Source organism: Pyrenophora tritici-repentis, chromosome 2 (assembly GCF_003171515.1).
Source record: "Pyrenophora tritici-repentis strain M4 chromosome 2, whole genome shotgun sequence".
NCBI classification, from domain to species: Eukaryota; Fungi; Ascomycota; class Dothideomycetes; order Pleosporales; family Pleosporaceae; genus Pyrenophora; species Pyrenophora tritici-repentis.
This window is the reverse complement of record NC_089391.1, coordinates 875558-888220: the sequence shown is the minus strand read 5'-3', so window position 1 is coordinate 888220 and position 12663 is coordinate 875558. Positions and strand designations below refer to the sequence as shown.

The 12663-nt window shown below is 50.0% G+C and overlaps 7 protein-coding genes across 7 annotated transcripts; 6 read left to right on the top strand and 1 right to left on the bottom strand.

Annotated features, from left to right (window-relative positions):
* Positions 1-29: 29 nt before the first annotated feature.
* Positions 30-691, top strand: PtrM4_058070 (uncharacterized protein; the record flags this gene model as incomplete). The annotated part of the gene is made up of 3 exons (XM_066105390.1): positions 30-115; positions 169-264; positions 316-691. The coding sequence occupies 3 exons, from the start codon at positions 30-32 to the stop codon at positions 689-691; spliced, it is 558 nt and encodes a 185-aa protein (XP_065964017.1).
* Positions 692-1376: 685 nt separating this feature from the next.
* On the top strand, positions 1377-3071 carry PtrM4_058060 (uncharacterized protein; the record flags this gene model as incomplete). The annotated part of the gene is made up of 2 exons (XM_066105389.1): positions 1377-1616; positions 1695-3071. 2 exons carry the CDS (start codon positions 1377-1379, stop codon positions 3069-3071), a joined length of 1617 nt encoding a protein of 538 aa, XP_065964016.1.
* A 304-nt stretch (positions 3072-3375) lies between these two features.
* PtrM4_058050 (DDE-3 multi-domain protein) lies at positions 3376-4350 on the bottom strand (the record flags this gene model as incomplete). The annotated part of the gene is made up of 1 exon (XM_066105388.1): positions 3376-4350. One exon carries the CDS (start codon positions 4348-4350, stop codon positions 3376-3378), a length of 975 nt encoding a protein of 324 aa, XP_065964015.1.
* A 1808-nt stretch (positions 4351-6158) lies between these two features.
* On the top strand, positions 6159-8723 carry PtrM4_058040 (uncharacterized protein; the record flags this gene model as incomplete). The annotated part of the gene is made up of 1 exon (XM_066105387.1): positions 6159-8723. One exon carries the CDS (start codon positions 6159-6161, stop codon positions 8721-8723), a length of 2565 nt encoding a protein of 854 aa, XP_065964014.1.
* Positions 8724-8909: 186 nt separating this feature from the next.
* On the top strand, positions 8910-9962 carry PtrM4_058030 (uncharacterized protein; the record flags this gene model as incomplete). Its single annotated transcript, XM_066105386.1, has 4 exons — positions 8910-9179; positions 9210-9402; positions 9457-9659; positions 9840-9962. 4 exons carry the CDS (start codon positions 8910-8912, stop codon positions 9960-9962), a joined length of 789 nt encoding a protein of 262 aa, XP_065964013.1.
* A 69-nt stretch (positions 9963-10031) lies between these two features.
* On the top strand, positions 10032-10766 carry PtrM4_058020 (TolA, Membrane protein involved in colicin uptake; the record flags this gene model as incomplete). Its single annotated transcript, XM_066105385.1, has 1 exon — positions 10032-10766. The coding sequence occupies one exon, from the start codon at positions 10032-10034 to the stop codon at positions 10764-10766; it is 735 nt and encodes a 244-aa protein (XP_065964012.1).
* A 235-nt stretch (positions 10767-11001) lies between these two features.
* PtrM4_058010 (uncharacterized protein) lies at positions 11002-12519 on the top strand (the record flags this gene model as incomplete). The annotated part of the gene is made up of 3 exons (XM_066105384.1): positions 11002-11220; positions 11332-12351; positions 12388-12519. The coding sequence occupies 3 exons, from the start codon at positions 11002-11004 to the stop codon at positions 12517-12519; spliced, it is 1371 nt and encodes a 456-aa protein (XP_065964011.1).
* Between the last annotated feature and the right edge of the window lie 144 nt (positions 12520-12663).

Here is a 12663-nt window from a genome sequence, read left to right as displayed (position 1 = left end):
TTTACTCACTTATCAACCCTAACAAACCCATGATGGTTTCGCTCAAGTCGCTTTTCTTTGTGGCTCTCTGCGGTGTAGCCTACGCTACACCAGTCGCCTCAAACGAGGCTAAAGAGTATGTATACTTACTATCGCTTTGGATGGCGACTAATGCTAACAACTATTAAGGCTCTCCGTTCCTATTGCTAAAGCGGTGGACGTGCGCGATGTGCATCATGCTAGGAAGGCAGCCGAGGTTTACGATACACTTCCCGTCCAAAAGAGGTAATATAACGCCAGCCATGTGTCCCGACTTTGCAATTCTAACGATACTAGATCCCTGTCTTTGCCTAACGGTGGCGTGCCTAAGCTCCAAGCTAGGGGTGTCAACAGCGGAGCGTTTAACATTGAATGGATCCTTCACTTGGATCATGCTCGCGACTTCACGCTTAGAGCCATAGTAACGTTTGCTCAGGGTCAGGTCTATTCCGCCAGCGGAACAGGTGTATATGCCTCTCCCGTCTCCGGACTAGGAAATGGCCAAGGTCAATTCCGTGTCTCGTATCTCTCTGCGAATTCAGTGTATACGGCAGTTGCTCGTATTATCTTTGATATTGCCACAGGAGCTGTGCTAGCCGCCTTTGACGAAGGTGTGGAAAAGAACGGTCATGAAATTAGAAGCAACGTTGGAGCTTCCTTTAAAGAAGGTTAGAGCTTGAATGTTACAGTATAGTAAAGTGTTATATAGCGAGACGCGGTAAACGCTTTCACTACTATTTACTGTAACTGGAAGTGGGAAGAGAGATAGAGAGGACAGAGGAACACAGGGACAGGGAACTGAGGAGATCAATCGATGGATCAAAAGATGTTTTCAAATGTTTAGCTCGATTTCTTAGGGGTTATTCGGGCGGGCTATAAAGTTGTTCGGGCTAGCACTCCTAATTAGTACTAGTGTTAGGTTGTGATGGGTTATCAAGACAGAGATAATAGTATAATAATATAATAGGGATCGATTGTATTATTCTAGTCTAATATTGTGTCCTCTCCTTCTTTTGCTAATCTATGTAAGGGGCTACGCTTAGAGAGCTGTCAGATTGTGATAGGTTATCAAAGACGGGGATAGAATGTATTATTCTGGTCTGATGTGGTCTTGTCTCGTAGCTGATCCAACGCAGTTGGATCAGTTATTGTGGTTTTCGAAATACCTTGAGCCGCCTGGATCTGGTTAGCTTGGTGCCCAAGAACATCAACTCCCATAGTAATTTGTTAGTAAATTAATGCAGCAGCCGTTTCCCACCTCCAGAAGCCCATGAAGCTAGTCCTGTACTCTAAATCGTTCGTGTATAGCGTTTTGTTTGTGTGGAGCTTGTTGCGAGCTCAATCTAGCTGCTGTTGGGATGCCGCCCAAGCGCCAGCGTAAGCCGAAGCAGCCATTCGATCAAGGCGTTAACCCGTCCTCCCAGAAGCGTAGAGCGCCAGCAACTAGACAAAATCCTACCCATTTAACGCCTAAACGTGTCCGCCGTGAGGCGCTGCCGTCGCCTCCAGCGACTGCCCCGCCGCGCCGTCAAAGCCCGTTGTCCGAGCCTGAGCTGCAAGCCACCCAAACAGCTGCCTCCGCGCAAGCTGAAGATATCGTTGGCGAGGATGAGGATACTTTCGAGGATGGAGATGGCGATCCGCTGCCTGAGGATGAGGATGAGATCGCTGCTAAGGGCGCTGCCGGTAGTGTTGAGGATGAGGGAGAGCCAGCGTACCGACGTCAAGAAGGCACTCCATGGCTGCCTCGCTCATCGCAAGCGCTAGAGGATGAGGTTAATCCTGTACTGCGCGTTAGGTGGAGGGCTTGCCTTGGTGGTGATATGGAGAAACACTTTATTCCTGAAGCTGCCGATAGCGAGCACGGCGTACGGCTGTACTCGCTGCATTTCGACGACCTATGGCAGTGGGTAGATGACGTTGTTGCAGAATTACGGCCAAAAAGAGCGAAGATCTCATCTGTTTGCACTGTTGTTTACCCAGCTAAGCAGGCCAAACGCGAGCGCGCGATAAAGCGATTGCGGCGAGGTGTTGATGCAACGTGGAATAGCTTTCAGCGCCTTGTTGTAGAGGTTGATAACTATGTCAGCGAGCCAGTAAACGTCGATTTCGAGCTCATCTTGGCTGAAATTCCAGGGGAGCAGCAGCCGTTGCCAACGGTTGTCGACGGTCCTCGTCGACGCACCGCAACGGTGATTCAAGAGGAGGGGCTTGCTGGTGTAATAGCAGCTGAACAAGCAGGTAGCGGGCATGCTATTGCTATCCGGGATAGATGGCGCTGTACAGATACCCATTGCGAGAACTATCCTTATTGCTGCTGGATGGCGCCAACAGCGAGGCAGCCAGCGCGCTTCGAAGATCACCTCTTTGTCAACGGCAACATTATCTCCATGTGGGCAAGAGCAATTACAGCGAGAAGGGCAACGTACGATGAGCCATCTGATGATGTACGGCTTGCAATTTTGAGAGCAAAGGACCTGCGGGTGCATGAGAAAACGCGCAAGTTGCGGGCGGCTGGAGATGGCGACGATGATATCAAAAGCTTAACAAAACTGCTCATCGTTGGACAGCTTGAGCGGATGAACAGGCAACCTCAACAGGAGTCTAACTTGCAGGCAGCTGCACCAACGATAACAAGAGCTGAGGTATCTAGTGCATCTCAGTGGGCGCCTATCCGATATGATCATGAGCAGGAGATTAACGAGCATACTAGTAATTTCTTTAACTACCTTAAGTTAAAATTTCCTACAGTTGGAGAGGACATTAACGAGCTTTATAAGACTCTTGTTATTGACGGAGCTATGGATATCAACCTCTTGATGCAGCCATCTGGTGATATCTTGAAGTTGTGGACGCAGCATTTCAAGCAGCCTCCTGGCTGGTTTTTCACGCTACAAAACACTGCAAAAGAATGGCAAGCTGGGTACCAGGGTCTCACAGATCGTAACTGGAGACGAGTCGAACGTTGTAAGAAAAGAGAAGAGATTGCGCGCAAGAAATTGGTGGTTGAACCGTCTAGCAGTGTTGTGGAGGATGATGGCGAGAATGCTTGAAGCTTAGTGGCCTGAGCGTTTTTGGTGACAGCGGCCCGTGCCCGCTATAGTGTTGAGGTTTTTCAGGCGTTTCAAATGCGCTGCAACAATAGTCTATTTGGATAGCCCTATGTACAACACTACAACGTTATGCGATTATAACAGGTTAACTTCCTAAGATAGTTCTATATGTATAGAAATAGCTCTTATTTTTTTAGAATTATTAAATCGCTTTTGTGGGTTGCGCATTAAGGTGTAATCGTTCGCATTTGTATGGTATCATCTACCTATAGAAACGTACTGTGGCATCCATTTAAAAGCACAATTAATAGGGATAGCCACACCTATGGAACCAGCTTCTGCAGTTAATATTACAGCACACCAGCTGCGCTGCATACTCAAGAAAGACCCCAAAGTCAATGAAGTTCTCCGCTTGCGCTGAATTCCTTTTCATCCACCCCTTGAGCTGCTTAAAGCTCTTCTCGATGGGGTTGAAATCTGGTGAGTATGGCGGCAGATACTCAAGGAGTACTCCAGCACTTTGGCAAAGCACCCGTACACGCTCTGATCGATGGATGGAGGCGTTATCAAGCACGATTACTGAGGCTGGCCCTGGGTGAGGATTGCAGAACGGCAGCACTTGAAACTCTAAGAAGTCTTCTAGGATCTCAGATGTAATCGCGCCTTGAAAGATCTTATAGCTTATGTAGCCATCTATCGTCATGGCTGGCAGCAGCGACCACCGTTCTGATCGCCTGAAGCTGTGTGATAGCTCCACCGGCTCCCCGATTGGAGACCAGCCATACTTGCGGTCGCCCGTACGCTCATTGCAGGCGCTCTCGTCCAACGCAACGATCTGCTCCGCCTTATAGTGTTGCGCCATCCTGGCAAGATAGAGGCGGCGGAGTGGCTCACTCTGCTCCTTTGCCCGCTTTGTTGCAAGCTTGCGAGACCATCTCATCTTCTCTAGCTCTCGGTAAACGCTCGCAAGGCTTATCCTAACGTCGTACTCGTCGTACAAGAAGTCCCTCATCTCATCCATGTATGCGCCCGGTGAGCCATTGAGGTATGCCTGAAGGCCTTCGCGCTGAGCTTGCCGGAGTATAGATGGCCGCCCAAGTCGAACGCAGCGCGGCGGATAAGGCACGCCCCAAAACTCTAAGCTCAACCTCAGCTTTGCTACTGTGTTACGGCTCGCACCTGTAGCTCTAGAGATGGCTCGATCACTTTCGCAGGCAGCAATTCGGTCGAGGATAGCCTGGAGAACAGCGGGCTGCAAGCGGTGGCCGGTGCCTGGCATCGCGATGAGATGGGCTCGAGAAAATTGCAACACCAAAAACGCGAGTCAGTAGAGGCGATCGCAGCAAACAATGAACTTCAAATACGTTGTGGGTGTTAGAAAGCGTGGCTGCATCGATTTACTAACAAATTACTATAGGAGTTGATGTTCTTGGCCACCAAGCCAACCAGATCCAGGTGGCTCAAGGTATTTCGAGAAACACCCATAGCACTGCCAAGCCCGAGGCGAGGCCACCTCACAGACAATACACACAATTATCAACAACTATCAATTTCATCTACTTTGTGTGACATCTCATCTCATTTGACAGGTGCACGTGACGTTCTCACCTCATAAACCGTAACATATACAGTGCAACGCAGTCCTCCTCTCATCACACCGTTACAAATAATAATAATATTAGAACAAGGTCTCCTCTGGTGGTATGACTACCATAGGGGACCAAGTAGAGATACGGAAGGTTACAACGTAAGGTGCGTCCCTAGGTGAAGAGACACACTATCTCCCGAGACAGGTTGGCGGTTCGGGGCTTCGGCGCCTCCCATTTGCAGGTTTATAAAGCTACTATCAATCCACCATGATTGTATGGCTATTGCTCTTTAAGCACATTAGCATCCGACATGAATCGCTGCTATGTTAGTCGTACTGCCGATCGTTTCGTCAATGCTGTCAATCGACTCTTTAACGATACCCCCTTGTTTATTAGCGATTTCAAGAAGCAATTAAGAGCTCGGAGGGTTGTGAAGAGAGCGCAACTAAGAATGATCGATTCTCCAGGCTCGAGAGATTACTCCGATATGGGAACGAGCATGCCGGGAGCCCCGTTGTGCGAAGCAGGAGATCTCTCAAAATGAGCCCAAGCTGGGGAGATATGCTAACGTAGCTTGGCAGGCAAGGGCCTGCACTAGCACACTCATGGTTTACTGTATCCTATTGTAAAGAATTCGGCGCTATGCCAGTCCCGTATGCCTTTCAAAATAGGCGTGGCGCATGTTGATGACTTCCCAACGTTAGATAGGGCACACCTAGCTTAAAGTAGCTTAGCTGTGATCTACCCCTGCTGACGCTAGGTCTGTGGCTGTGGCTGTACGGCGCCTTTGCCAAGCGCTCTAGGAGACCTGAAAACCGGTTCGGATAAGGAACAGGGCTAGGTTTGAAGGCCCTGGCATATAGCTCGCGTCAATGAACACACACAGCATCAAAACCGCCACTAATTTCCGACACAGCTGTTGTGAGACGCGTGTAATACACGACTATAGCTAATGCGAAAGCTTTTATGTTACAGAGACGAACTGTCGCGCCGCCCTCTAGCCCCGCAGGCCCGCCGTTGATCCCTTGTCCGACCCACCACGTTCTCGTGCCCTCGAGCACATCGCAACCGATATACATACCAAGCCATAGCCGAATATTGCTGCAGTTCATCAAAAAGAAATATATTATAATTATGTAGCATCCAAAGAACAAGGTGGGCAGGTCTCACATAGCGGGCATGGCAGGCTTCGGCTGGCGCACTGAGTGCTGCGTAGGTTCAGCCTTGCACTGCCATATTAATCATCTCGTGCCTTCAGCTCTGCTACCCCGCCATGCTTCTGCCTTGTGCTGTTCAGCTCATGCGTATTCCCTAACCAATACTCCAACAAACACAAGTAATCCTTATCTTTACTAGTTGAGTGCTTGGTACATGTCCTCTTCCCACTACCCTCGTCGAACTCTGTAGCTCTATGCTATTAGAGATAGGTAGGCTAGACTCTAGCCTCTTAGCCTTGGACCCTCTAGCTAATGACGAAGTAGTTCAGTGCAGGGTACAGATGGACATCTTTATCTACAAACCGATCGACCTCGAGCGTCCCGCATTCCGACTGTTGCAGTTACTAGGAGGCAAAGGGCAGGTTATTGAGTGTATGCTGTATCAGGCCTACCTCGATGGTGCCGACACTGTTCCCTACGATGCTTTATCGTATACTTGGGGCGGCACGGACAAGACTTCCACTGTGAAAGTCAATGGAAAGACACTTAATGTTACTGAAAACCTACACTCAGCACTTCAACATCTTCGCTCGGAAGGTATAGACAGAGTACTTTGGGTTGACGCTATTTGTATCGATCAAGATAACGAAAGAGAGCGAGGACATCAAGTTGAACAGATGTGCAAGATCTATTCGCAAGCGGAGGAGGTGATTGTCTGGCTAGGTCAAGCCACAGAAGAGACTAAAATCCTTATGGAGTCTCTTCGGCGACTGGAAGAATACAGTTCGATGCATGGGCACAGACACTGGGATCTGGCACAGTGGACCACATTCTGGCTATTAGTTCCTCAAGATCCAGGTTTTGAGTCACGTAGAGGCTTAGATCTGCTCTTAAGGAGACCGTGGTTCAGAAGAGTCTGGATCTTACAGGAAATAGCCAATGCGAAGAAAGCAAGTATCTGGTGTGGCACCAAGTCTGTCAGAGCACGTACCTTTGCCCTTGCTCCGTCGCTCATAGGCATCAAACCAGAACGTCATTGTCAAGCTGTCTTAGACATTATGCCTGGCCGCCTACGAGAAGAGTCCTGGTGGAGCGAGAACAGAGACCTGTACAATCTTTTGCTGAAGTTCAGCGAAAGCAAAGCGAGTGACCCACGAGACAACGTCTACGCCTTACTAGGCATATCTTCAGATGCTTACGACAACAATAACCTACGTCCAGACTATACGAAAGGTCTTCAGGAAGTCATCTGCGATACTGCTTTGTTCTTATTTGGACCATCAGATGTTTCCTACGAGACAATGCCAAAGCTCTTAGAGGATCTTGCCTCTCGAAATGCTACGTCTTTCTTAGAAGTTGTAGAAACATCTAATATAAGAGGGGTAGAACATTTTCTGATGCGGCGAGGACTCGAGGTACCATTGTCAGAGGATATGATCAAAGGCGCAGTAGGAAACGAAAAAAGTGGGGGGGATATTATGCGTCTTTTTCTTCAAAAGCGCAGAAGTGAAGTCGAGGTCACAGAAGCAGTGGTCAAAGCCGCTGCAGAAAACGTGAGAATTGGAAGGGAAATCATGATTCTTCTTCTGCAACGATGCGGAAGCGTAGTTCAGGTGACAAAAGGGGTTGTTAACGCACTCCAGGCGGCGTTATACGAAGGCCACGAAGAGGTGGTGAAGCTGCTGTTAGACAAGGGCGCTGACGTTAATGTGCAAGGCGGACACTTTGGCAATGCACTCTATACGGCTTCATACAGAGGCTACGAGGCAGTAGTACAGCTGCTGCTTAACTATGGCGCCGATGTTAACGCGCAGGGTGGAGACTACGGCAATGCACTACAGGCAGCTTCATACGGAGGCTACGAGCAGACAGTTAAGATGCTGCTCGATAAGGGCGCTAAGGTTAACGCGCAAGGTGGATACTACGGCAACGCACTACAGGCAGCTTCATCTAGAGGCTACGAGCAGACAGTCAAGATGCTGCTCAATAAGGGCGCCAACGTTAATGCGCGGGGTGGATACTACGGCAACGCACTACAGGCAGCTTCACGGGAAGGCCACAAGCAGGTAGTCAATATGCTGCTCGACGCGGGCGCGAAGGTTAACGCGCAGGGTAGAGAGTACGGTAATGCACTACAGGCAGCTTCACGGGAAGGCCACGAGCAGGTAGTTAAGATGCTGCTCGACAGCGGCGCCAACGTCAACTCGCAGGGTGGAGACTACGGCAACGCATTGCAGGCAGCTTCACGGGAAGGCCACGAGCAGGTAGTCAATATGCTGCTCGACGCGGGCGCGAAGGTTAACGCGCAGGGTGGAGACTACGGCAATGCACTACAGGCAGCTTCATACGGAGGCTACGAGCAGACAGTTAAGATGCTGCTCGATAAGGGCGCTGAGGTTAACGCGCAGGGTGGAGACTACGGCAACGCATTGCAGGCAGCTTCAGCTAGAAACCACGAGCAGGTAGTCAAGATGCTGCTCGACGCGGGCGCGGAGGTTAACGCGCAGGGTGGATACTACGGCAATGCACTACAGGCAGCTTCACACGGAGGCTACGAGCAGACAGTTAAGATGCTGCTTGACAAGGGTGCCGACGTCAACGCGCAGGGTGGACGCTACCGCAACGCATTGCAGGCAGCTTTATCTAGAGGCTACGAGCAGACAGTCAAGATGCTGCTCAATAAGGGCGCCAACGTTAATGCGCAGGGTGGACGCTACCGCAACGCATTGCAGGCAGCTTTATCTAGAGGCTACGAGCAGACAGTCAAGATGCTGCTCAATAAGGGCGCCAACGTCAACTCGCAGGGTGGAGATGTAACGGTTTGGGCTCTGCCAAGACCTATTCTGGTACAAGTTGGGTACTGCTCTCGCTACCACACTTCGTACATCCCACATTCATATATATAGCTGCTCTCCTTCCTAGCTACTCAGACAATGCAATCCCCCTCTTCCTCGATCCCACCGTTACAGGAGAGTACCGTAGGTTAGGGCGTAACGTGTCCGTGCACCTCATGCCCGGATTCATCTCATGCCCCACCGAACACCGACGCGTGTCTCAATACTACAACTTTGACGCGCAATAACTCCACAACTATGGCTCCGATTGATGAAGCGATTGCAGATTTAGAATCGCGCGATCCAGGAGAGAAATTCACATTAAAAGAAGTTGCTGAAAAATGGGGGGTTAACCGCTCAACGCTAGGGCGAAGATGGAGGCGCGTGACAGGGCCTAGGAGCGATGGATACGCTCAGCAGCAAGCTATCGGCCCACAACAAGAGTTAGAGCTTGTACGATATATCACTAAGCTTACCAAGCAAGGCCTACCTCCTACAAGAGAGATGATCAGGAATTTCTCATCAGAAGTAACCCATCAGCAGCTCAGCGAGAGCTAGGTTACTCGCTTCATCAACCAACACGAGATCTATCTTATCTCAAAGTGGACCAGCGCCATAGATCGTACGCGCCACCTGGCTGATTCTGAGTCAAAGTATAGACTCTACTTCGAGTTACTGCACCAGAAGATCACCGAATACCACCTAGAGGCTCGAGATATATACAATATGAATGAAAAGGGCTTCCTTATTGGTATGATAGGCAGGAGTAAGAGGATATTCAGCAGGCGTCAATAGGATAAGAAAGAGGTTCGAGCATCTCTCCAGGATGGATCACGCGATTTTCTAACACTCCTGGCCTGCTGCTGCGCCGATGGGAGCTCGCTGCCTCCAAGCCTCATCTACGCAGCTGCAAAAGGAGCTATACGATCAAGTTGGATAGAGGATATTAAGGCAGGAGAACATAAGGTCTTCGTCTCGTCATCTCCAACAGGCTGGTCAAACGATAACGTAGGCCTAGCTTGGCTTAAGCAGGTGTTTGATCGCTATACAAAGCAGCGATCAGGGAGATAGCGATTGCTCATCCTTAATGGCCATAGATCTCATGTCACGATGGAGTTTATCGACTACTGTGATCGCCATAGGATCCTCCTTATGGTCCTTCCTCCCCATTCGACTCATACGCTCTAGCCGCTCGATGTAGTGCTGTTCAAGCCACTCTCTCAAGCCTACTCCAACGAGCTCACCAACCATCTACATAAGGCTCAAGGCCTTGTTCCAATCAAGAAAGGAGACTTCTTCCCACTCTTCTAGAGAGCTTAGCAGGCCTCGTTTAAGCAATCAACTATATTAAAAGCGTTTGAAGCTACTGGTATATGGCCAATGGATCCTAACGTTATCCTTAAGAGATTCGCGAGTACGCCAGAAGCTGAGCGGAGCTCATCATCAGGGCTCTCCGACAGTGATTGGAGAAAGCTCGATCGGTTAGTCCGAGTTGCTGTCAATGATAGCCATCAGTACGAGGCAAGAAAGCTGCGTTCAAGCGTTCACCATCTCTCTGTTCAGAATGAGCTTTTAGAGCATGAAGTAGAGGGTTTAAAAGAGACTCTTGACCACAGGCAGAAGCATAAGAAGAAGAGCAAAGCCCTTGACCTTCAACAGCGCCAGGAGTATCACGGTGGCTCTGTCTTCTGGTCTCCTCGCAAGATACGCGAGGCTCGAGCTAGAGAAGTAGTACGGGAGCGAGATAAGATGGAGGAGAAACTCCAAAAAGCACGGGCCAAGAAGCAGCGTAAGGAGGCTCAACTGCAGCGTCAAGTTAAGCTCGAGGAGAAGCGTGTAGAGAGGCAGAGGCTCAAGGAGATGAGGGAGCTTGAGCGAGCTGAGAAAGCAGCTGAACGCGCGCGCAAAGTTGAAGCTCAACACCAGAAAAAAGCCACCCAACAAGCTCAACAACGCAAGCGTAAAGCCTCAAGAGCTCCCTCTTCTAAGAACAAGCGTCAAAAACGAGCGATGGAGGATAGAGCTCGCGATAGAGTTGCATCTCCTCCATCGCCTCCACCACCAAAGACCACATCACGTGGCCGCAACGTCAACCTCCCACAAAAATTCAGATAGTACAAGTTTATTGCAAGCATCTAATTATTGCAATACTATGTTTTTATTAATATTAAGCTATTGTGTGGTGCTGTACAGCTTCAAATTTGAGATCGCTAAGATGGTGTTCGCGGGGCATGAGATGAATCCGGGCACGAGGTGCACGGACACGTTAACGTATTGTACAAGCAAGTGACGCGTACAAGCGAGTGACGCACCCCACCAACTTTGCCTACCTCGCTGATTTCAACCTACAATGGCTCAACGCAACGCTACTCTATCGTTATCAAATGAAGCAGATATTCAACTTGCTATCTCCTCTATCAACTCTTATCAAGTGCAGAGTAATCGCAGTGCTGCTGCTATCTACAACGTATCCGAACGATCAATCCGCCGCCGACGCGCTGGTATACCTGCCCGACGCGATTGCCAGCCCAACTTAAGGAAGCTTACCCAGAGAGAAGAGGAGGTGATTGTCAGCTATATACTTCACCTCGATCAGCGCGGGTTTGCGCCTACCTACGCAGCTGCACGTGATATGGCTGATAAGCTGCTGGCTGCACGCGGCGCTGGCTAGGTTGGGCAGAAGTGGCCAGCCAACTTTGTCAAGCGTACAGACAGCCTTCGGACGTGTTTCAACCGAGCGTACGATAGGCAGAGAGCTCTGTGTGAGGATGCGACATTAATAAAGAGGTGGTTTAAGCTTGTAGAAGAGATAAAGGCTGAGCAGGGTATCTGCGATGAGGACGTCTACAACTTTGATGAAGCTGGCTTTATGATGGGCAAGATTACAACGCAGCTAGTTATAACAGGAGCAGAGAGGAGAGGCAGGCCAAAGAGTATTCAGCCAGGCAATCGCGAGTGGGTAACGCTGATCGCTGCTATCAGCGCTGCTGGCTGGTCAGTGCCACCATTCCTCATCTTCGCTGGTCAGTACCACCTATCAGCGTGGTATGAGGAGGATATCCCACGCGACTGGGCGATCGCAGTCAGCGACAATGGCTGGACGAATAATGAGCTTGGAGTTGAGTGGCTAAAGCACTTTAACGCTCACACGCAGGCTCGTAGTGTAGGCGCGCGTCGCCTACTTATCCTTGATGGCCATGAGAGCCACCAATCTCTGGAGTTTCACGAGCTCTGTAAGGAGAATAATATCTATACGCTCTGTATGCCTCCTCACTCATCTCACCTACTCCAGCCACTTGACGTTAGCTGCTTCTCGCCATTAAAGCGCGCGTACAGCCGTGAGGTAGAGAGCCTCATGCGCAACCACATCAACCACATCACCAAGCTAGAGTTTCTGCCAGCATTTAAGATAGCATTCTATCGCGCCTTCACGCCAGCCAACATCTGCTCAGCCTTCCGCGGCGCAGGCCTTGTTCCTCTACAACCAGAGGCTGTTCTATCAAAGCTAGATGTACAGCTGCGTACACCTACTCCTCCAGCAGCTGCTCTGCCAGAGGCTCCCTGGGTAGCTCAAACGCCAAGCAACGCGCGTGAGCTTAAGGCTCAGTCAAGCCTAATACGTGAGCGCGTGCGCCAGCACAAGAGCTCATCACCAGCTTCGATTATTAAGGCAATTAACCAGCTAAAGAAGGGCGCTGAGGTGATGATGCTCTCTGCTGAGCTAATGCGCGATTAGATCTCTAGTCTTGAGAAGGCCAACAGCGCAGCCTCAGCGCGTAGGCGGCGCTCTAAAAGGCGTATACAGAAGCATGGAGTACTTACAAAGGGAGCTGGAGAGGATATACTAGCTCAAAATGAGGCTGACTAGCAGATTGCTTATAAAGAGCGTCAAGGAGGAGCGCGATTAGGCCTTAGGCAGCGCGCTCAAAGGCGCTGCACTAGGTGCAAGGAGACTGGGCATAACTCGCGCACATGCAAGACTAATACTATTGATATGGAGTAGTCTACTATA